At 41.8% G+C, this 24,604-nt stretch overlaps 1 protein-coding gene across 1 annotated transcript in view; it reads left to right on the top strand.

Moving 5' to 3' along the window:
- The window catches only part of IL12RB2 (interleukin 12 receptor subunit beta 2), a 63,541-nt gene that overhangs the window by 25,258 nt on the left and 13,679 nt on the right, over positions 1–24,604 (top strand). Inside the window, exons 8-11 of the mRNA XM_006766905.2 lie at positions 5,115–5,334; positions 14,191–14,391; positions 18,327–18,425; positions 18,517–18,675. Coding sequence (XP_006766968.1) covers positions 5,115–5,334; positions 14,191–14,391; positions 18,327–18,425; positions 18,517–18,675 — 679 coding nt within the window. The remainder of the gene's footprint in view (positions 1–5,114; positions 5,335–14,190; positions 14,392–18,326; positions 18,426–18,516; positions 18,676–24,604) is intronic.

A 24,604-nucleotide genomic window follows, 5' to 3' on the forward strand; every position in this document is an offset into this window, starting at 1 on the left:
CTTTCCAAACCATCGCTCTGGTGGATCGGAGAAGGGAGCCTCGATCCCAGGTTCTGGCTCACACGTCACTAAAGCTGCCGTTGCCTTAGGGCCTCAGTGATGGTCCGCCTGACCGTGTTGTCAGGGGTGAATGTACAGCACTGGCCCCCACCATGACACATATTCCTCCTTTTTTTGCCAGAATCCTAGCCAAGGCCAACCTGGTTGCTTTCCCTGGCTTTCTAATCACACATGTGATACCAGCTGGAAAACAGGGATTTCCCGTTGGGTAGCAGAATGGCGTCAATGGCAAAAATAAGAGAGTAGGTAGCAGAGAATCAACAGAAAATAGAAAATCCAGGTGGAAAGGGGAGTTAAAGTTCCACTCTTATGAAAGTTCCCATTATTTTGCTGTTTTTCTAGCTGCAAAACAGGATAGAAATTATGTGGGGTAGCTACCGTGAGCTGTGACTGGAATTAAATCGGTTCAGTATAGCACAACAGCTGGGCAGTGTCTGCCAAGCGCCAGCTGGCACCACAGCGAAGAGCTCATCCTCTCGCCCAGCCAGTATGCTCAGTGGTTGGGTGCCGTCCTGTGCACCAAAAGGCTGCCCATTTGACTCCTGGTCAGAGCACATGCCGAGGTGCAGGCTTGATCCCTGATAGGGGGCGTGCAAGAGGCAGATAATTGATGTTTCTCTCCCTCTCTCTCCCTTCTCTGGGGAAAAAAATCAATTTTAAAAAATCTAAAAAAAAAAAAGTTCATCTTCTAGCTAGAGCTATACTACCTGACTTCAAGTTCCAGCTTTACCACTTAATGGCTGTGTGTTCTTGAGCAAGGTGCTTAACCTCTCTGTGCCTTATTTTCCCCATGAGTAAATGGGAATAATAATGGTACTTTTAGAGTTATTAAGAGGAATAAATGAGTGAATGCCTTATGAAGTATTTAGAACAGTGCCTGGCACTGTGTGTTCTTGAGCAAGGTGCTTAAGCTCTCTGTGCCTTATTTTCCCCTGAGAGTAAAGTAGATAGCCCTGGCCAGTTTTTCCCAGTGGATAGAGCACCAGTCTGCAGACTGAAGGGTTCCAGGTTCAGTTCTGGTGAAGGGCACATGCCTGGGTTGAGGGCTCAATCCTCAGTAGGAGGCATGCAGGAAGCAGCCAATCATTGATTCTCTCTCATCATTGATGTTTCTCTCTCTCCTTCTCCCTTCCTCTCTTATATGTTCTTTGTAATCAACTGTGTGACATTGGTGAGACTTCCTTATAGAGCTGTGGTATAAGCCAAGTCAAGATGGCTTGTCTCTCCATAAATTGACAGAAGAGTCATATGACTATGGTGGGGAAAGTGCCAATTATGATGATTTTTATATTAGAGTAGGTGAGAGAAGGGAACTTCACCCAGTATCTTTACACCTGCCATGTGCCACGCACTTTTTGAAACAATTTACTTCCGTTAGCCCATCAAATCCTCCAGAACTCCTATGCTGTCCACAGAATTATCCTCATTTTACAGATGAGAAAATTGAGCCTCAGGGAAGTAAAATAACTTGTCCAAGGTCACATAGCTGCTATGTGGTGGGGCAAGAAAACAAAGGGTCTGCCCAAAGCAAACAAAAAAGTTCCCAGAAATTTTTATTTTTAAGTTCTAAGGAGAAATAATTTATCAATTCAGAGAAACACCCTTCCTCTAATGTACTTTAAAACAAAACAAAAAATAAGGGCCCTGAATTTGGACACGTGTTAGGTTTTGTCCTCTCATGGGTTGTGTTCATCGAGCCGTTTTTGATGCTGAAAGCCTTTTCAGGCAGCAGAACTCTCAGAATAGGTTCATGAGGGGGCTGTTCACTCTGCTTCTCACAGTCAAAAAGGCTAAGTTTACTAAGTTAAAGCATTTCCCACTGGACAGAGCAGGAAGAAGCTGCAGGAGAGGGGCACTAGGACAGCGTTTCCTTTTTTAGCTTACTCTTACCAGTAGGAGAGTGGCAATGGGAACACTGACGTGAGACCAGCTTCGGTGCTGCCCAAAAGGGCGCGAGAAGTACCAGGTCTTCCAGACACTCTCAGGGAGTCCAGGAATGGTCCACACATCCCTTCCTCTCCCACATCCACCAGGGGGCGCACTAAACTCTCACGTTTCTGTGGGGACTACTTTTCTGTGGGGAGTCAGTTTCTTAACCATTCGGAGCTTCAGCACCCTCATAAGAACTAAAAGTAACAACAGATGTAAGCTCTTGACTCATGGTATGGCCCAATAAATGATAGTGTCTCTCTCATCACTCACCCAAACAAACAAATGCTGAAATAAAAAGAAGTTCATCTGGAAAGACCCAACTGGCTCCTCAGGTAGTAGTTCTTCTGGGTTCACAGCTGGTCCCCTTGTGACTCAGGGCCATTGTCTCTGGGGGGAAAAGAATTCTGGATCTCCACCTCACCCAAATTGCTGACCTCATTCCACTGCTGATGCTCCACATCAGAATATACCACAACCTCACAGGTAGAGATGCTGCTTTGCAACTTTGGGGCAGAAGGGTGGCTGGGGATTCCAGCTCTGACACATGGTGGCCCATACTTACAGTTCATCACTCAGACTCACCCGTGTGGAGCAGACGTCAGAGTAGACAGATCACTTGTCTAGAAGCCAGGAGCTCTGGATTCCACACTCTCCTCCTCCACTGATCTCTTGAGTGGCCTTGAGTAAGTCACTTCCTCGCCCTGGGGCTTAGTTTCCCCATTGACAAAAGGAAATGATTGTTAATTAATTGTTAATCTGTGGAATCCCTCCCTGTTCTGTTGTTCTGTGATGATATTCCATTGCATTGAGGCCACGTGTGATTTAAGGGTGATGGATGACATACATTTTTTGCAAATTTTACGTTGCTATTAAAAAAACCTCAACTAATTATCCTGTTTTAAGTTGCTACTAGCCCAGCTGGATAAATACTTGTTTTCCCATTGGCTCACTGAATTTTTTGTTTCCAAGATCCTGTCAGACAAGTCAGGCTCGGTTTTTAATTTGGTTAAGGAAGCCAGTTACCTGAGAGAGATTAACCTGTATCCCCAAACTTGAGCTTCACATTTGATAAAAGCACAATTCACGAAATACATATTTATTTGTCTAACTACCTCAACCCCGCCCTCACCTTCTCACTGATCTTTTCCACTCTAAGATATGGGGTATGGAAGAAAAATGCTAAGTATGGTCCAGCCCTTTACTGCCCTCTGGGGACTGTCACTCGTTTTCCAGACTCGCACCTCTGGTCACTGGATCACTGTGATCAGCTAGATTTTCCCAGCGATCACTGGGCAAGTTCAGTAGATCCAAGACGACTTGACATTTCCCCCCTTCTTTCAGCATTCTACCATAGCACTCTGAGGGAGAGTGTTGAGTTGTCTGTGCAGGACAATGAGGGAGATGACAAAGGCTGGTTTGCAAGGTGTTTTTTCCAATTAAGGCTCTGTTTGCTTAGTTGTCAGAGTGGGACTGAAGCCTCTGTGTCCCTGGCAAGAATGGAGAGCTTGGTGAACTTGGCTAGCTATGGGGATGCTGTAGGGTGGGGTAATAATCATACCTCTGAGCCTCAGAGGAAACAGGTAGTGAAGGACAGAATGAGAGATGCCTGAGGGAATGGTCTTCCCTGGCCAGCTTTTGCCTTAATTTACCCTGTTCTTTCTTTCTCTTATGACAAAGGGTATGTTTATGAATACATTTAGAACACCATAATTTCTAAAGCACTCACTTGTTTTAATTTACAGAACAGGCCTATGGGAACAGCTGTGGTGGACATTTGGAATGATGGACATTTTCTTGGTTCTTGCCCTAACACAAAGCTGTCTTCTAGGGAGAGGCTGGACGTGCACCCCAAAGAGCCCTCAGCAACATGGTATTTACCTGGTGCACGGACCATGGTTTAAGATCCAGTCTCAGGCCTTGTGGATCCAGAGAGGCACCTAGGACAGGACCTGCATTAACCACGCTCTCAGAGACTAAAATATAATAAAAAGCTGCATGTTCATGATTAATTTATAGTGAAAAATTCAGCTGTTAGGCAAACCAGAAGGCTTGAGTCAGCAGATAGAAATATTCTTTCTCAGTATGGTAATTATTTTGGAAACCGAATTATAATCAGAAGGGCAATTTATTCACTTAAAGTGAAAAACACAGATTTTAACCAAACCAGATGTTCATGCTAGCCAAGTCTCTCCTGACAGATAAACTACAAATTATTAGAAGATTGCTTAGGGAGTAGGGAATCAGAGAAAGGGTATTTGACAATTTTAAGGTGTGTCTTTCAGCAGCTTGAGGCCACCCTGCACCCCATGGGAGGAACAGCCTTGCCAAGAAAACTGTAATGCTTACGTCTGGTGAGCTAAGCCTTCTCTCCATGCAGTAGGCATGGACGGGCACTGCCAGTGCTAACCTTGGCAGCTTTCCGCTCTCATTTCTTCTGTTTCTCATGGTCCTTGTCCAAACAGGGCTACAATACAAATAATTAGCTTTCTGCTTACTTTCTGGGATTGCTCCCAAGTGATCTCAGTTGGAATTTTTGCAGTTCCAAAAACTCGTTGGGTACACATTTAAAAAGAGTGTCTTCGTCTCCTAGCACAGACGGCTCATCCAATTCATACAATGGATTTTACTAGTTTAGCTCTTGAAAATCTTGTTTTTTATTTCATGAGCAGCATTGTGCTTTCTATTTAAAAAGGTGTGTGTGTGTGTGTGTGTGTGTGACAAAGTTAGAAATGGAGATTCAGAGGGGCTGAGTGTCTTGCCCTGAGTCACATAGCTGGTGATCGGTAGAGCTAGAACTCAAATCCAGATCTTCCCAGTTTAGATCCTGCTCTTGTTCCATTGAATGCAATTGAGTTTTCTACTGGTAGGAAGTTTCATTTTGAAGCAAGCAAGAAAAACCAATGTTCTGCTAAGAATTTGCTTTAAAAAATGTTAAGTGCTACTTTTTTCTAAATGGTGGGGGTGGGCAGCAGCATAAAGTGTGCAGTTGAGGAGCTGAAAAGATATAAATAAAAAGGTCACTCAGATGTAGGCACCTGCTGCAGGGGACCATGAGGTCCAGGCATAGAGCATCCAATGACCTTGTCTGAGCCTACATGGTAAGTGGATGTGTTTTGTTGCAGAATCTGAGTGTATCAGAGGCAAGAGGAAAAATCCTCCACTATCAGGTGACTTTGCTGGAGGTGGCTGGGGAGAAAGCCACACTACAGAACATCACAGAACATACCTCCTGGACCTGGGTCATTCCCAGAACTGAGAACTGGGCTGTGGCTGTGTCTGCAGCTAACTCAAAAGGCAGTTCCCTGCCCACTCGTATTAACATAACAGACCTGTGTGGGTCAGGTAAGTACCAACTTTTCTTTAATATTGCCTGTGGGAAACCATGTCTTACTCACCTCTTATCTTCCGCAGGCTCAGTTCAGGGCCTGGTGTGGGTAACCCTGGAATTTAGACTTTTGAATCAACAGCTTTCAAAGGTTGTCTTTTTTACTCAGACTAAGAGTGGCCTTGGACAAGTGAATTAACACTTCTGGGCTTCAATTTCCCCGTCTTTAAAGTGGGGATTACATCATCCACTTTGCAGGTCATTGTAAGATTAAACACAGAGACTAATTCATAGCAGGTGCTTAATAAGTGTTAGTTAAGGAAATATTAAGTTGAACACTAATATCTGGCTAATTTTTCCAGAAACAAGAATAATATGGGCTGTCAAATTCTAGAAGAAAACATTTTACACCTATAGTCAAAACATATTTTAAAACCTCATATTAAAATGAAATTCTGGCTGTAATGAAACTATAGTTTAAAAAATTATGTTATAGTTCTTTATACCACAAATTTAGGTGTGATCCCAGTTATCTACATTGAAAACCTCCCAATTAGCTATATACATTTTATAGTTGCATTCTCTGAAAACTAACTTCTTTGGATAAAAACCTATAATTAGTGTAAAAAAAAGGTAAAAAACGAAAGAAATAGAGGGGGGAGAAAAAGGATGCTAATGCTATTTCTCAGGGCCTTTTTCCAAAAATGCCTGATAGAATAAAACTCTAATAAGATCCTTGCTTAAAATTCAATGTAACAATTTTATCTACATGTGAGTCTAGCAATCATCATTTTGAAGAAGATTCTACCAAAACATGATTATTTTATGTATACTATTAAATCTGGGTTATATAACTTTTCAGTCACATATCTATAAACATGGAGACAATAGAGTAATAAAAATAAGTAGAAGAAAATACAGGTAAATATTGATAACCTTGGATTGGTATATGAGTTAGGAATTGCTCTTAGGAGTAAGGGTTGCTCTTAGCAGAGGCCTGAGCACAGTGATTTATTTATTTCACACATTAAAGAAGTCAGAAGTAGCCAGCCTTCTCCAGGGCTGGTGTGGCAGCTTTGTGACATCATCAGGACTCCAGCCTCCTCCTTCTGTTCCTTCTGCCAAGTTGGTTTCATCCTCAAGATGGATGAACTCCTAGCCATTTCCATCCAGGCAGCAGGAGAGATGGAAGAGAGGAAGGCACACCCCCTCTCCCTTGAGGAGCTTTGCCCCAAGTCACACACAACATACTTGCAGCCATTGACTCTCATTGGTCACCAGGCCATACCCAGCTCAGAGGAGGCTCAGAAGTGTATTTCAGGCAGCAGTATTGTCTCGCTAAAGAAGATGAAGGCTGGTGGGTATTTGATAGGCCGCTGGTAATCTCCCTCATGTGTATTAGGTACCTAAGGCAGAAACCTGATGGAAGAGATGGAATAACTATGGGGAAAAAAGCTTACACTTTCTGCATAGTAAAATTTAAAAAGTTGAAAACACCAAAAATAAAACTTTAAAAATATGAGTAGCAATTTTTTTCAGAGTAACATAATAAAACCATGTTCCCATTTTCAGATCTAACAAATGTTAACAGTTGGCCAGATTTTCTTTTCTATTTTAAAGACATTATTTATTTATTTCAATTACAATTTACTTTCAATATTATTTTGTACTAGTTTCAGATGTATAAATAGAAATTTAAGAAAAGTATATATCACATTTTTTTTTCAAAAAGAGGATTATCTGTCTAACTTTTTAAAAAATATATTTTTATTGATTTCAGAAAGGAAGGGAGATGCAGAGAGAGACAAAAACATCATTGATGAGAGGGAATCATTGATTGGCTGCCTTCTGCATGCTCAAAACTGGGGATCGAGCTGAAACCCGGGCATAGGCCCTAACCAGGAATCCAACTGTGATCTCCTGGTTCATAGGTCGAAGCTCAACCACTGAGCCATGCCAGCTGGGCCTGTCCAACCTTTTAAAATAAGAAGCAGGGATATAAACAAGCAACTCAAATAATAAATATAAAAAGAATAATAATGATATGAAAATCTGTTCAGTCTAATTACTAATCAATGAGATGAAATTTTAAAAAACCATGAGAAACCAAATCAGATTGAGAAAGAGTAAAAAAAAATAGTATAATCCACACTGGTGAATGATTAAAGTATTCTTGTACCCTGCTAGTGGGTGTGTACACTGGCATACCTTTCTAAAGAACAATTTAGCCAAATGTAATAAACTTTAAAGATAAACATATCTTTTGACCAAGAAATTTTAGCATTATAAATGTATCCTCAGCAAATAGTAAGTGCTTAAAATAAATAGGCAAAAATATGTTTGGTGAAAAAAAAATAGTGAAACAGTACAAATAACCTAAATATAAAATAATAGAAAATGAACTGGGTTAATATATCCTGACTGTCACTGGCACTGATTTCATGCTAGCATTAAAGTGATGTTGTAGCTATGTTTCTATTGCTATGGAAAGATGCACATAATAAGTACAATGGTAGGCTTCCAATAGTGTATATGGGATAATGTCATTTAAAATATGTATTTACATGAATATACATTTTTCGTATGTTAAAAACATTTAGTGAGATATATATGGAAATGTTCATAGAAATCATCATTGCATCATGGGATTGCAGGTGATTTTTCTTCCCTTTTGCTTGTTATACTTTTTAATTTTTTCCTTTGATAAGGACTACATATGTAACTTTTTAAAGTGAATTCTGTGGGAGAAGAGCTCATACCATTGTATATATCCTGCTGTTGTTAAAATGCAGTACGTCAAACCTTACTCCTTCAGACCTCACTGCAGAGGAGTCTTGGGGATATAAACCTCATGAATTTTCTCGGCCCATTCCAGACTCTTTATTTAGATTTGATAACAACTTCTCAAAATGACACATTCTTTATTTTAGAGTTGGCCTCTAATTTATTCATTCAGTAGTCCTTTATTGAGCGTACACTTTCTAAGTCAACTGGACTCCAGCAATAGGTTAAAAAATAAGATCCTCCAGTTATATTTACTCAGGTGGAAGGGCAGACATATAAACGAGTAAACTGTAGTACAGTATAATAAGTGTGAGGCTAGTGGTATGCACAGGTAGCTCTAGGAACAGAGAAAAGCCAAAGTATGGGGCTTGGAGAGGAGGCAACATGGGAACAGGGTATGGAGAGACCACTTGGTACTAGCCAGGTGAAGGGATGCAGGTGTGCAGGCATGAGGGTTTGTTTTAAAGAGGGATCCGAATGAGCATATAAGTAAAAAACAAAAACAAACAAAAAACAGAATCAGGGTAGGGAAGAGTTGAAAATAAAGGGGATAATTGATGGAAGGAAGACCCTGGGGAGCTGGAAGTTGACGGAACCCAGTAACAAAAGCAGTTAAAGGAACATTTCTTCCTCTCAGAATAGACAGGTGTTAAATAAGGATGAGGCTCAGTAAGGATGAACATGTAGAGAAGGTAAGGAATGACACTGAAAAAGTTTTCTACAACTGAGCTGTCTCTAAGAAGGTCTCAGAAGGTGGAAACCTTGGATTCTCAAGAGTCTTTACCACTCCTAAGACCACACCTGACCCTTCAATGCAAAGTTGTGCATCTCAGAGTGGCCAGAGGACAGATTGGCAAATTACATAATCCCATCCTTGGTGGCTCTTGTCTCACACATATTCTGAATAATCTGTAGAAATATTGTACCATAATTTTGTGTGTCCCTCTCGTTCAGAATGTGTTCACACTACTCACAATAGGTAGCATTATGTTGATTTTGAGAAAAGTAGGGACAATTTTATTATCAAAGGCACCTGCCATCGCATTGCATATCAAGAAGCACTAGAACATTTTTGTTGGTTTATCATGAAAATTGAATGTGTGCCAAACCCACAGTCAACAAGTAAAACATATTTCACACCAGTCCTTGTGCTCGAGAATTATTGAAACTTTGGGAAGAATCAAAAGCCAGTAGAGTCATAAAGAGGCTCATACAGATGTCAAAGACTTAGGCCCCAGGAGGGGAAGTAACTAAGCCAACATCATCCAATTAGTGGCAGAGCTGGACAGAAAAAGCAGGCCACCTGTCTCTTTCCAAATATCTCATGAACTTCATAACTCTCTTCAGAAGCTCTCTGTGGAAATGGGGATGGGAAGTTGAATGACTGAGGCTAAAGGAGGAGTGTGAAGGGTCACAGAGAGGAAGTGAGGTGTGAGGCGAGATCTGAAGGAGAGAACAAGCCCTGGCAGCCCTCAGTGGGAGGACATCCAGGCTGGTTCCTGGCAAGCGTAGTGACTCAGAGGCAGGGCAATGCCAAGTTGATTTTTTTTTAGCTAATTCCAGAGAAAACAGTGGTCAGAAAGGCTCTGGCTGTGTTAGCCCATCACTGGCAAAGGGTCTTGTGAACCATAGGTGCTCAATAAATATTTACCGAATGAATGCATTTCATTTAAAAAAAAAATTCCTGGCATAGGAAGTCAGATACGAAGGCAAATGAAGATAAAGGAACCACAGCTGCGGAATTCCAGCTTGTAGGATTATGCAGGTTACAGGCTCTAACTACCATGCCCAGCCCGGAGGGTGCCAGGGGAGGGCAGCGGCCTGTGCGAAGGGGAGTAGTGATGAAGGGAAGGGCTGGGGCAGCGCTTGCTGTTGCACTCCTTTTTCTTGCCTGTGTTGTTCTGAGATGATCATCGCCTGGGCATTTCTACTATAAGGCAGGGAAGTCCTGAGAGCAGGGCAGTGTGTCTTCTAAGCAGCCCTGGAACCTAGCCGGGCAGAGGAGTTGAGAGCAGAGAGTGCCTGGTTGCTGGCTGGCCCCTGAGATTTCTGGTGCCATCCAACCTGTGGGCCTGGCAGTTAAGAGAATCAGAGCCCCACTCCCCCATAAGGGGAAGTGCCGGACATAAAAGCACAGGTAAGGTCTGGAGGTGCCGGGGACACCTGAGGGGGACCTGTGGACAGGCAGAGCTCAGTTGGCATCGCTGCAGGCCCTCTGACCTCGAGCTCTCCACCCTGAAAAGCTCCTCCTCCTTACCTACACTTACCTGTAGGAGCACGAGCTACAACTAGGCTTTCACTCCTCCTCCTACAGGAAGATGAAGGTCAAGGCTGCTGATCAATCCAAGAAAAATAAATCATGATCCCAAAGGAGAAAATTAGGAGAAATTGGAGGGGCACACATTTGGGGGCCGGTGGGGGGAGCATAGGGGAGGGGAGAAGGCAACAAAATGGAACAACTTGTGCCATAGGAAATATAACGAATGCAACAGAAAGAACAAGAGTTTAGAATAAGCATAACAAGTGTCCTCAGGAAGGAAGAGAAGAGAGAATGATAGAAACAGGTGGTTGTGAAGAAGCCTGCAATGAAGAGGTTCGGAATGGAAAGTCTAATTGCTGAAATGAAGAGCTCAGCCAATGGGTTGAAGAGCAAAAAGGACTCATTGGAAGACGAGCGAGTGAGTGGAAGATTGGGTAAGAAACTCTTCCAAAAGGCATCGGAAACGGGAAAGAAGATGAAAAAAACCAACAAACTTAAAACACTGAGAGCATTGAAAGGGAAATCGGATGACTGCCTAAAAGGAGTCCCAGTGAGAGAGAAAGTAAATGAAAGGGAAAAAATTATTGAAAGTATTTATCAAGAATCTTACTGTAGCCCTAAGCAGTTTGGCTCAGTGGATAGAGCGTCGGCCTGCAGACTGAAGGGTCCCGGGTTCGATTCCGGCTAAAGGCATGCACCTTGGTTGCGGGCGCATCCCCAGTAGGAGGTGTGCAGGAGGCAGCTGATCGATGTTTCTCTCTCATCGATGTTTCTAACTCTCTATCCCTCTCCCTTCCTCTCTGTAAAAAATGAATAAAATATATTTTTTTAAAAAGAATCTTACTGTATACTGGTATGTACGCAGGATGTCGGTAGTAGGCGACGCTCTGTATGAGGGGCACTTGGAAAATCTCTGTACCTTCTGCTCATTTTGCTACAAACTTAAAACTTCTCTAAAAAATATTCTATACTGTTAAATGTCTGCAAAACATAGTGCAGGATGACCAAGCAAGGTTGATCCTAGGAATCTAAAGATGGAGGAGTATCAGAAAAATGTATCAATGTAATTCATCACATTAATACTGAGAGAGAGAAAAGAAGAAATATGTTCTTCGCAGATATAGAAAAGCATTTAGTTAGTAGTAAATATCATCTTAATAAAGATATGTAGGCACCTTCTCTTTAAAGTTAGCAACAACATAAAAACAAAAAAATGAAATAAAAGATTTAATTTAAAGATTGGAAGGAAGAGATATTTTAAGTATGCAGCTAGTACGATTATTATATGAAAAATTCAACATGGGCAATAGATAAATTATTAGAACTAATTAGAGAGTTTAGCAAATTTGTCAGAAATAAGAATAACACACACAGATTAATAGTAGAAAAGTAGAAAATAAGATGCCATTTACATAGCAAACTAAAAGTATCCAATGTCTAGGAATTAAACTAACAAAGAATCCATGAAAACTTTAAGGAGGACTTTTTAAAACTCCATTAAAAGATGTCAAAGGAGAGCTGAGTAATCTTCTAATGGAACGATTTAACATTGTAACAGCATCCGTTTTCCCTGAATTAAATTATATATTTAACTTAATTCCAGTAAAAACTACCAGCTGGAATTTTGGGGGACCCTAATAAAGTGAGCCTAAAAGGAAGAATAACGTTTTATGTATAACCAAGAGTATTTTGGAAAAAGAACAGCAAAAGGAAGAGGGGAGTTTACCAACCAAATAGTCAGACATCACAAAGCCTGGTAATAAGAACAGTGTGTTCTGGTGACGAAGCTGGCTAGACCCAGACCTAGTCATATATAGAACTTTGTGTATGTTAGGTATGGTGTCACATTTGAAAAAACTTACTGTGTGGGAAAAATAATAAAATTTTAAAAAATAATAAAATTTTAAAAAATAATAATAATAAAATTTATTCCCTTAAAAGAAAAACTTTCAGCTAGATTTGGATAAAAAACAAACAAACTTGAGTGTTAAACTTAAAACCAAAAGTCAATAGGAGAAAATGTGGTTGAGTATTTTCATGACCCCTGGATGGAAGGATTTCATAAACAAGACTCAAAATGCACAAACCATACATAGGTTTACCTACAGCAAAGTAAGTATTTATGGGCAACAAACACATCATAAAGGTATCAGTGAGCCGAAAGACAAGAGTAAGATATTTTTAGAGTTGAAAACTGACAAGTGATTAAGATCTAGAATATGAAAGCTGTTTCTGCAAATCAGACACAAGACAGGAAACTCAGAAAAAATTAGCAAAGTATATGAACAGGCAGTTCACATAAGGGGAAAAAGTCAGATGATTAGTAATATATGAAGAGAAGCTCAGTCTCATGAGAAACCGGAAAATGAAAACAAAACCACAGTTAAATACCACTTTACATGTACCAGATTGGCAAAAGTTAGGAAGTCAGAAAATACCAAGTGTCGACAGGCGGGGAAATGAGATCTCTCAAGCTTTTCTTTTTGGAGTGTCAACTGATTGGCTATTTTAGAGACCATTCTGGCCATCTTTATAAAGGGTGTCCCAAAATTCACGCAAGAAGTAATTTTGATAGAAAACACAGGTTTATAATTAAAAATTGTAAATTTTTTATTGATTCATAAAGTACACAGTATAGGGTTATGTATGGAATAGCATATTAGGTAAATGGCCTCCATGGTTTTGCTGGCACATACGCACTCTTTTGTTGAAATTTTCCATGATGGTTTTTGCATAAATGTGGCTGAATTTCGATGAGGCTCATTATCGGGGTTCTCTCTCTCTCTCTCTTTCTCTCTTTCTCTCTCTCTCTCTATATATATGAAATATGTGAATTATTAATGGAATGACTTAACATTGTAATAGCATCAATTTTCCCTGAATTATATAAGAGTTTATTTGAGCCAAACTGATGACATATGCCGGGGTATAAAGATCTCAAATGCTCTGAAGAATAACAGTTTTGCAGTTTCTTTTATGCGTTTGAAATTAAAGAGAGGATGTTAAGGAAGATTGCATGAAGGTGGGAGAAAGCAAGGCAGGGGTTGGATTAGAAGATTATGTGCTTTCTTACGGGTGGTTATGCCTTCGAAGGGTATTCCTTCTGGCACCGCTTCTGTTAACCTAGATGCACAAAAACAATGGACAGGGCTGGCTTTAAAAACTCTCACTCAAGTTACAGGACTAGGGTGTGACCATCCACCATGACCTGCCCAGTTAGGAATTTATGATTTATTACAGCACTATTTTTTTTTTTTGTCTACCTCAGTAAAGAGTTGGAGGGGAACCTGCTTGTCACTTGGAGACTGGGCAAAGAAGGGGTTGAGGCAGCAGTCTAAAGGAATGAGCTAAATTTACATATAGGAACAGGATGGATATATCCCAGAAACATAATGTTGTATGGGGTGGGGGGTGGGGGGGTTTAGAGAAAACATTAGATTTACTCCCAACACAGTTCATGAAATAGCAACTCACAAGCACAAAGCAGCACTAATTTCTAAGGATCCATATATATCTGAATAGACACTTATATAAGCTGGATTAGAAGGATTCCTATTACATTCACTAGAGCAGGTACCATTGGGGACACAAAAATGAAAAGTGAAGTGAAATATGAAGGGGAAATCTATAAATAACTCTACACAGGGTCCTTGTCCAAGCTGTTGATGCCAGATCTCCACAAATTGAGAAGTACCATGAACTTAAATCTGTGAACCTGAAGACCTTAAAAAGAAATCAGTTCTAAAACTTTGCTAGGATGAGTTGTTATGTTTTATATCTTTATCCACAGTGATTTTTGTTTTTGTCCCTCCCCACTTTCCCCATAAAGGGCTGCTGGCTCCTGGCCAGGTCTCTGCAAACTCAGAGAGCATGGACAGCATTATGGTGATGTGGGAGCCCCCCGGGGAAGCCGCCTCTGCTGTCCAAGAGTACGTGGTGGAATGGAGGGAGCTCCACCCGGGGCACGGCCCCCGGCCCCCTCTGAACTGGCTACGGACTCCCCCCTACAACGTGTCCGCTTTGATTTCAGGTACTTGATTGCTCACCTGCCTTCAGGAGGGTTTCTAAATTCAAATTTGTTTGAGGAAATTGCAGGTGAGAACCCAAAACCCTGCCCTTCAGTTACAAGTGGCTACATGAGAATGCAGGACAGCGATCACCTAGGGTCCTTCAGGACAGCACCCCAGAATACACCACGGCAGCTATAGAAGGCCAACCAACTGGTCGCCTAAAAGCTCCAGTATCTATGGAAAACCCACGTGCCTGACACGGTGCCATACAAGTGAATCAACCAAATGAGTGTGGCTGAGAGCTAAGTAGTAACCAGTCAGTGTGATGGGCAACTTACATCGGGGAGTTCATTTAAGTCTCAGAAATATGTGCAGCCCATTATATAGACAAAGATTCCAGGAAGTCTTTCATGCTCAGGCCTGCTGCCTATTTTTGTGATAACAAATTCAGAATTATCTATATAATTGGTGTCTCTAATCCTCAAATTTTTCAAATCTGTCAGTGGTTACAATCAAGTGAAAGAAAGCATCTGAAAGCATATTGAGATGGTTGGGCAAAACTTAGGCAATGTCCTTTTTAAGTGTAAGTTTAAGTACTAGTTCTGCAGCCAGACTATCTAAATTTGAGTCCTGGCCCTGCCCCTTTCTAGGTTGGATAATCTAGGGGAAATTAATTTCTCTGTGCCTTGGTTTGCTTATCTATAATATGGGGATATCAATATTATCTACCTCATTGGGTTATTGTGAGGATTAACTGAATTAATATAAAGACAACGTTTAGAACAGTTCCTAGCATTTTTTAAGTGCTTGATAATTTAGCTAGCTAGCATTATTATTATTATTATTATTATTTTACAGAGCTAAGATTTTAATAGATTTTCAAGCTCTAAATCCCATAACACTTCCATCACATCCTGACAATCATTGCACCTGTCCAGGAGGACACACCTGCACTGGTTAAGGCAAAAAAATTTACACAGATGAAATAAACAGAGCACACTGAGTGATGATACATGAACCGGTCCTTACTTGGGTGCCCTTTTTTTATAGTCTAGCTGCTCAGATTTTAGTGAGTTGTGTTCAATTGTAATCACTACATGTAAACAGAATGGGGCCCAGTGAGCTACAGAAGGTGAGAAGTCCCTGGGGCTCTGGAACTTTTAATGTGGAAACTACTTAGCACATGGAAGAGAATTCTAGATGAGGGTGGGGTGGTTTGATGGCTGCTGCTGGCTTTGACATACATGAAAAGGAGGATGCATTCTTTACTGTTTTGGAGGGCAAAACGGAGGCCTCTGCATGGAGATTATAAGAAGGCAGATACCCGCTCTCTTTTGAGAAGGAACTTTCCTTACTTATTATGGTCTGTCATAGGACAAGTGATTGTCCCTGGAGTTGTCGCAGTAGCACCAGTTTACGTTGAGGCTGCTTTGCCTATCAAATCAGATGAAACAGTGCCTAGAGCAGGTGCTTAGTGAGCTCTAAAGTGCTGCAAAATTGCAAATGCTTATTGTAACTGAATTAGCATTTACCCCTGCAGGATAGTTTAAATCATGTAGTCCCTACAGTTCCTTCCTTTTATGATTCTACACAAATACCATAAAGTAGATGAAAAGAGAGAATGGTTTCCATATTTAGGAAACTAAAATGTTTTTAAGCATTTTAGAAATATTCATTTGAATTAGATCCATATACTGGTTGGTAAAATAACTTTAATAATGGTTTTCTTGCTACTTGAAAACACTTGGTGAACTATTAGTTTGTGTTGCTGTTACGTTATGAAAATAAACTCTTAAAAAATTAAGTAATTCACACCACGAAATCAGAGGGGCCCTCTCTCCTCAGTGAGATGACTCATGGCCTTCGCATCCTCAGCTTCTGGCTGGGGCCCTTGCTTATAGTGGGCCTGAAGACAGTCCAGCTCCAGGACTGTAGGTCGGTGAGACTAGGCGAGGGATCATCGGTCCCGCCCTGTCTGCATAAAGATGGTTCAGGCCATACAGAGCCACACCTTTTAGAATAGGTGGCCATCACCATGTCTAGAAAACCTTCCCTGATTCCTAGGCTATTTTGGGCCCCCCTTCTGCATGCTCCCTCATTCTTCCTCTAGGGCAGTGGTCGGCAAACTGCGGCTCGCGAGCCACATGCATACTTAATAGGGGAAATTAGCTTTCTGCAGAAAATCCACCTAAAAGAGTATTTATAAACATGGACACCAGGTATATAGGTATGCTTGCCAGTATGAGGAAATGAGCTGGTAGTTGGGGCCAGGATGAAGAAATAAAAATCTTAACATTATGGGGAGCAGGGCTAAGGAATTTTCGAGGTGGAGAGCAGACATGATTAAGGAGTGTTTGTATAAGATTTAGCCAGTTCAACGGGAGTCCTCAAGATCAGAACCAAGGAACTAGCTTGCTAGGGCTCCACGCTTCACGGAAAAGGAAATGTCACCTGAGTTAAGGAGCCACATTTTCTTCCCTCCTCCACTAAAGGTAGGCTCTTCACAAGCAGCAGCCCACAGCTTCTGTAGAGCCATTCCCAAGGCTTCTGCCTTAAACACAGTTTGCATGGCAAAATGTAACAAAAGCATTTGCCGGCTGAGCTCATCTGGAACTCCCATGCCTCTGTATGGCACCGTGGTTGGTTGGCACCTTCCTCGATGAGTAGCAGAGCAGCCAGGCACTAGCCACTCAGAAATGAGATGTGATCCCATTCTCCACGGTGCCCTTGGGGCCCCTGGGTCTGGATGCCACCCACATATAATCTTTGGATTACAGGACTGAGCTGATTGTATCCCTACCTCCATCTCACTTAGTTCATGGATACAAATGGGAACTCACCCGTGGCTTCGTCTTTTCTCTTCATGGTCATTCTGACAGAACTGGTGGTGTGTTTGAGCTTTATATGCTGCTTATTTGCTGGAATATTTAAAGGACAGCGAGTTTTCTTATAAAACACACCGTTTAGTAAATTATTCAGTGGAATTCTTCTTCCCCAAACAGGAAATGTTAAATCCTAATCAATCGTCCGTGGTAGGGGACCAGATCTATCTATGGCAGGGCTTTAAACAATATGGGAGAGAGCTCTTGTTTTGACCACATGATACTTTAATACCTAGTAGGGATTCTCTCTCTTTTTCCTTTAAATTTTAATGGGGAATTTAAAGATATGTCATGGGCAGTAATACGAGAGGGGCCTTTTTCTTTATGACAAGTAGAGATAATGGAAATAAGGAGCTTGGGCAGGAAAGAGCGACTTGCCAATAAACTTTGTAGCTGATAGAAAACTGCAAAGGGTGGCAGTTTAAAAGCTCCGAAGGTGTATTAACATTCCCGGGGATCTTCCAAATCTTCCACGCTGCAAAGCAACTGAGATCTAATTGGATCAAGGTGCGGGCAGGTAGGGAAGGAGCAACGGGTCGGATTGCACTGAGCATGTCCTGGTTAGCCACACCCGAACGTGTCACCCCAAGCTCCCCAGTCAGATCCTGATAATCGTCTGTGGAATTGAAGAGCCTTCCAGGTTCTATGCCTGAAACACCCAGCCTCACTTTTTGATAAATGGCAAATGATTTATTTGTAGAAGTCTGTTGTTTTTCTTCCAGAAGGAAAGTTTTGTTTCAAAAGCAGTCTGTGTGGTTATATTTAAATCCTGGTTGAGACTGGGCTAGCTTTTGTCTCCTTAATCACGATGACCCTCAAAAGAAACTCAGGTTTGCTGAGTTGTTCACTATGATGTAAACTTTGGAGTTGGGAGCCGTGGCTTCTAGGAGGCGGTTCCATAGCAAATAGGAGGCTGAGATTTTGTAACAGGTCGTTCCTTTATCCTTGAGCCATCTTCACACTAAGAAAATGGCAAGAAATGCCTTGAATGCGTCTGTACAGATATGGAAGCGGCTCCTTTAGTGACTCACAGGTGATACTGCCCCTGTGATAAGAGCTCTCTTTCCTTGCAGAGAACATAAAACCTCACATCTGCTATGAAATCCGCGTGCACGCACTGTCAGGGCACCGGGGAGGATGCCGCTCCATCCGGGGTGACTCTGCCCACAAAGGTGAGTCTTGGGAACCTTTGGCCACGTTTTGCTTTAGTTTCATGATTTGGATTTAGACGGGTGACGACGCCTCCTGTGCTCTACTTTACAGCACCACGGAGTGGCCCCCACATTAATGCCATCACAGAGGAAAAGGGGCGCATTTTAATTTCGTGGGACGAAGTTCCAGCCCAGGAACAAATGGGCTGCATCCTCCATTACAGGATATACTGGAAGGAACAGAGCTCCACTTCCCAACCTCGATTTTGTGGTACGTGTGAGAAAAGAATGCTGCAGGGCCTTCCTTGTTCAGATGACAGGAGAGCACAAGCACATGCATGTGCATACATATACAAAGTGCTAGTACCGTGCCTGGCACTTAGTAGATGCTCAATAAATATTGTGAAATTAACTGAAGGAAGGAAAAGACATCTGAACTCATAAGCACAGTTACTGGATATATGTTACTGGATATATGTTATGTGCCAAGCAAATTAAAGAAATGAAGATGATAGATGAGGCTCTCAAGGAGCTTACTCACATGGGGAGGTAGCATTTCAAAAAGCAATAAAGACACTTTAGTACTATTATATAGACCCTTGAGGTTTACAAGGAATGCATTTGGAGAACTTTTTGTGTTCCCACATTTGCAAATACCATTATAGCATGCTATTTTATTCTCAAAATGGGTGAGATACAACTTAATTCCTTATGACCTATAGTCTATCTACACTAATAAGAGAGAAAAATGGTAATTGGCGTATGACGCTACCCTTTTCATTGGCTAATCAGGGCTATATGCAAATTAACTGCCAACTAAGATTGGCAGTTAACTGCCAACAAGATGGCGGTTAATTTGCATATGTAGGCACAATGCAGGGAGGCGAACGGGAAAGCAGGAAGAAGCCCCCCTGCCACTGACAGTGATCGGAAACCCAGGGGGGCGCTAAGAGCCCCCAGGGGCGTCTGTTCAGCAGAAAGAGCTAAATATGAGGGTGCTTTTATTCAAGGTGCTTTAATTTTGGGTCAAGGTGTTTTTATTCTGTTTCCTCTCTTGGCCAATGTGCTGACCATTTAGCTGGAAAGATGGTTTGAAGCCAGCTGAGTTTTATGGAGCAAGAAAACATATATGCCAGAGACCTTTCAACTTGTCAGAAGAGGCATTGTTAAAGTGTTCAGAAATTAGAGACTAGGAATGAGATCTTTAGTCAAAATAATAGGAAAAAATGTAAAGAGATATACCATTCTGTGCAAATGAAACAAACTCAGAATTTGATTGCAAACTTATGTGTAGAAGAATACAACCTTACAGCTGACTTTTAGTGAGCAGCCGTGGAATAATGTGTATATATAAAAACCTAAGCAACCAATATGACCAAATGACCAGAACGACTGGAATGACCAGAAGGACCCTCCGACTGGTCGCTATGATGCGCACTGACCATCAGGGGGCAGACGCTCAATGCAGGAGCTGCTGTGATGTGCACTGGCCATTTACAGAGAAATGGCACCATGGACCTGGCACCAACAAAGCAACACTCGACTTCCCCCAAGTGGGACACAGGCCCCACCACCACCCCGATCAACTGCCCACCAAATTGCAGCTGACACTGTCGAGACCCCATGGTGCAAAATGCGGCCCACAGCCCAGCCCAGTCTGGAAATGGTGGCTGTGGGTGCCGGGTAATGACATCACATAGCAATGGCCGGTTACCTTTCCTTAGCGACTAGCCTCCTTGGAGTTTCTTCAGCCCAGGAACCCAACTTGTTTTATAGCCAGGTGCAGACATTTTATAGTAGAAGTCCTGGAGTAGGTAACTAGGAGACCTGGTGGAATCCTATTTTCTTTTCATTAGCCAGAAAATGGAGATTTACAAAGTTTAGACACTTGACCCAACTGAAAAGAGGAAATGGTGGAACTTGAAAATGACTTCAGGTTTTCTCACTGTGCAGATTATAGTCAAACACTACTATAGTTAAATATTTTACCCTTTGTTCTCCCTGCGTGATCTACAATAATAGTCTGCTTCATGTTGATATTTACTGTTGTGTTGCTGACAATTACCTGAAAGAGAAGTTGAGGTGCCTCACTGGGCTGGAAAAAGTTTTCGGACATGGTCAGTTGTATGTTGCTTTCTCTTGAGTCCAAAGAGCATGTAACGTTAAAGTTAAAGTTGTAAATACTTCATCACAAGGGAAATTAGTCAAGCACTCTGAAAGTGTTTTTACTCTTAATGTGGTATACAGGGAGATATTAGAATAAGTTTAATAAATTTATCAGTCATTGTTTTTATCAATGTTGTTTTTATATCATGTTTTTTGTTGTTTTCATGTCTTTATTGTTATATCATGTTATTGTTTATTCCTTAATCAATTTACATATTATTTTCATGTACATTTTACTAATTCTTTCACCTCTGACACTTCTATTATAGAGAAAGGGCAAATAGCAATATTTAAATATTTCTCCTAGTTAATTTCCTTTTAATGTGCATGAATGTGTGCACTGGGCCACTAGTTATTCTATAAGACTAAAGCAATTAAAATAAATTCTGGCTGGAGCATAATCTTGAGTGACTTCATGGGTCACTTATTCATAGCAGCTCCAAGGCACCTGCCAGACTTGATGTTCTAATTTTGATTTATTCTGGCTTGCCCTTCTCCTTATTTCAAAGGCAGCTTTCTTTCAGGAGAATTTATCATAAAGACGCAACTTTTTTGTTCATTCATGAGAGCTAGTCGGTCCAAGAAGAATGTAACAGAGCCACCGTGAGATGTGGGTGCCAGGGTGCTGCCTGCAAGAGGGATTTTTACCTGGGAAACTTAAGCCGTCGGTCCTCTCTCTTGACCTTTCAAGATCTGGTGTTGCTTTTCTGAGTTAGGACTTTTGAAGCTAGTTAATTTTTATTATATAAATAATACTTGCAAGTGATAAAAACATTCAAATAGTTTAATAAGACATAAAGTCGAAATTATCCCTTTCTTTATACTTAGACTGTTAGCAGTTCTTTGTATGTTCATCCCGAAAAAATTTTTAGACCTACACAAGCCTATCTATATATATAAAAGGCTAATATGCAAAGTGTCCCCTTGGGAGTTCGACCGGGAGAATGGGAGTTCGATCGCTTGCTATGATGTGTGCTGACCATCGGGAGCGGCACGGAACATGGTGAGCGACCAGCAGCGGTGGGGTGCTGAGGGAGCAAGGAAAGGAGGAGGCAGGGAGGCGGGGAACCTGATCAGCCCTGATGACCCGCCAGGCCTAAGGACCGTACCCATGCATGAATTTCGTGCACCAGGCCTCTAGTGTTTTGAATAATCATCTGTATTCTGATCTTTTTTTTTTTTTTTTAATCTTTATTGTGGAAAGCATTACATACGTCTCCCTTCCCCCCCCTCCCCCCATTATCCTCTTCTAACCCACCCCCTGTATTCTGATTTTCATTTTGCTTTTACTTCTCAATAATAAATACTGGAGATCTTTCCACATCAGTCCGGATGGATTTGCTTCATTCTTTTTAATAGCCCTCTAGTATTCCATTATAAGACTTTACAGTCATTCACTTAACTAACCCACCATTGATAAACAGGATATATCATTGAACAGAACTGCTTCCCACTGGGCCAGCTAGGGTCAGTTCTGAAAAACACCCCAGAAGGTAATGAATCAATTGACCTCCTCCTGAGCCATTTTTAAAAATATATATTTTATTGATTGTTTTACAGAGAGGAAGGGAGAGGGAGAGTTAGAAATACCGATGAGAGAGAGTGACATCGATTAGCTGCCTCCTGCACACCCCCTACTGGGGATGTGCCCGCAACCAAGGTACATGCCCTTGACCAGAATCAAACCTGGGACCCTTCAGTCCACAGACTGACTCTCTATCCACTGAGCCAAACCAGTCAGGGCCTCCTGAGCCATTCTGAACTCTTCATGTGGAATTTGCTGCCCTCCACCTTCCAATTTTCATTTTGGCAGAGTTTAAACCGAGGGGCCTATTTACAACCAGACATATGCATGGTCATTTGGTTCATAAAGCTGCTGTTGTAGATGTAGAAGAAAATACCTACTTTATTTTGCCACAAATCTGATGACTCTAAAGTCTATATAAGGGTATTTAAAAATACATCAGAAGGGAAGGAGGCCCAGATTCAAAGTCCTGTTTTATACCAGTTTAGGTTATACTAGTATTCCTTTTATTCATGAAGCACATATTGATGAGTAAGACCCATTCCCTGTCTCACAGAGTTCACAGTCTATTGAAGGAGATGGAAAAGCACACACACACAAATGATCTAACTGCTATGATCAGGGACTGACAACTGTCTATTGCAGGGGTCCTCAAACTTTTTAAACAGGGGGCCAGTTCACTGTCCCTCAGACCGTTGGAGGGCCGGACTACAGTTTAAAAAAAAAACTATGAACAAATTCCTATGCACACTGCACATATCTTATTTTGAAGTAAAAAAACAAAACGGGAACAAATACAATATTTGTATTTGCATGTGGCCCACGGGCCGTAGTTTGAGGACCCCTGGTCTATTGCATTTGATAACCAGAAATCACAGGTGAATTCACAAGTGCAGCTTCTAGAGAGTGACAGAAGGCAGGAGGCTGAAGGAAAAAAACACCAGGATGGAGGCACCACAACAGCAAGAGCAGGATGGAGACCGAGGGGGAGGGCGCCGTCTAATGTGTCTTGTGGCACTGCCCACCAAGCCCCAGACTGACAGACATGCAGGGTGCGGTTGGAGCACTGAGCCCTGCTGGGCAGGAGAGGAGAGGTGTGGACCTGGGCTGGGCTCCGGCATCTGCATGTTAGTGCAATCCCAGCGGAATATGGTGGGAGACTTCTCCTCGGGAAGTTGGTTGATATCGCCATGTGCACCAGTGGCAGGTGCTCTTCTGTACTGGTGCACACACCATGCTTTGTTCTACTTGGCTATTTTTGCCCACAGACCCTAACCATCATGAGGGCAGACACCATGCTGTTTGCTTACCATTGTGTCCCCTGTTCTTACAAAGACAGCCAGGCACACAGTAGGTGCTTAGTAAAAACAGTATTTGTTGAATAACAAATGGGTGATCACCACCCTCCATGTTGTTAAATCAAGGTAGACTATTAGGGAAAAACTAATTTTTGGTAACAATGCAGCTGTTTTGCCGGAAACCACTTGACCTTCTTACCCACTGCCTGTCAGATGATTGGCAACTATCACATCTTCCTAAACTGGTGCCTTTGTCTTTTAACCACCTGAGCCTAAAGTTTCAGAGGGCTAAGATCGAATGGCCCTTTTATCTGTGCCTGAGATCACAGCTCAGACCCAAGCAGCAGAACCAGTATTTCCTGCATGATTTCTTTCTCCCATTACTCAACTCAACCTGTTTTGCCAACCAAACTGCTAACACCATCCTCCTCCTTACTGCTCCCCCATAGTTTCCTATTTTTCAAATATATTTATTTATTCTTTAAATATACGTGTGTGTGTGTATGTGTGTGTGTGTATGTGTGTGTATAAACCTTTTGGCCCAGCACACCATTCAAATTTCTTCTCTTATGTTCCGACATCTTATTTCACTCCCAGAGCCAAGGATGCCCTCACACAATCCAATGGTTGACTCACGGAAGCTCTTGAAGCTTTGCTGCAGCAAGATGAGCAGAAGATTGCTTCAAAATTAATTTTTTAATCCCGACTTAGGAAGAAGGAAAGAGCTTTTTTAGTTTGATCTCAAAGCTTAAGTCTGTGCAAACAATTTCATCAGGTTAGAGTAGGCTTGGGAATTTTCCACAGGGTACTTTTTCTCAACAGGATGTAAAATACAGAAATTGCTCTGATAGTCACAGCTCTTAAATGATCCGCTCCGACCTCAGCCCCTTTGGGTGGAGTGGATGTAATATTACAGGGCTCCATCTTGCTGGGTACCCACAGAGAGCAGGGGTGGGGAGTGTAAGGGGTCTGTTTTCCTCATTGATGGTCAACTCTTTGAGGCAGATACAATGCCTTTGTATACTTGGTGCCTTATTCAGAGCAGATGTTCGGTACATATTTGTGACTGTTGAAATAATTTCAGCAAATAGGGTCATGTGACTTGTCCTGGGCTTTATGAGTTAGTAAATGTGATGTTGAGGCGCAAAGTGCTGAGTTCTAGTCACTAGCACAGGGGCAAGTCTGCTGAGCGAGCCAGCAGGCTGCTCCTG

The sequence above is a fragment of the Myotis davidii genome, unplaced genomic scaffold (genome assembly GCF_000327345.1).
Source record: "Myotis davidii unplaced genomic scaffold, ASM32734v1 scaffold122, whole genome shotgun sequence".
NCBI classification, from domain to species: domain Eukaryota; kingdom Metazoa; phylum Chordata; class Mammalia; order Chiroptera; family Vespertilionidae; genus Myotis; species Myotis davidii.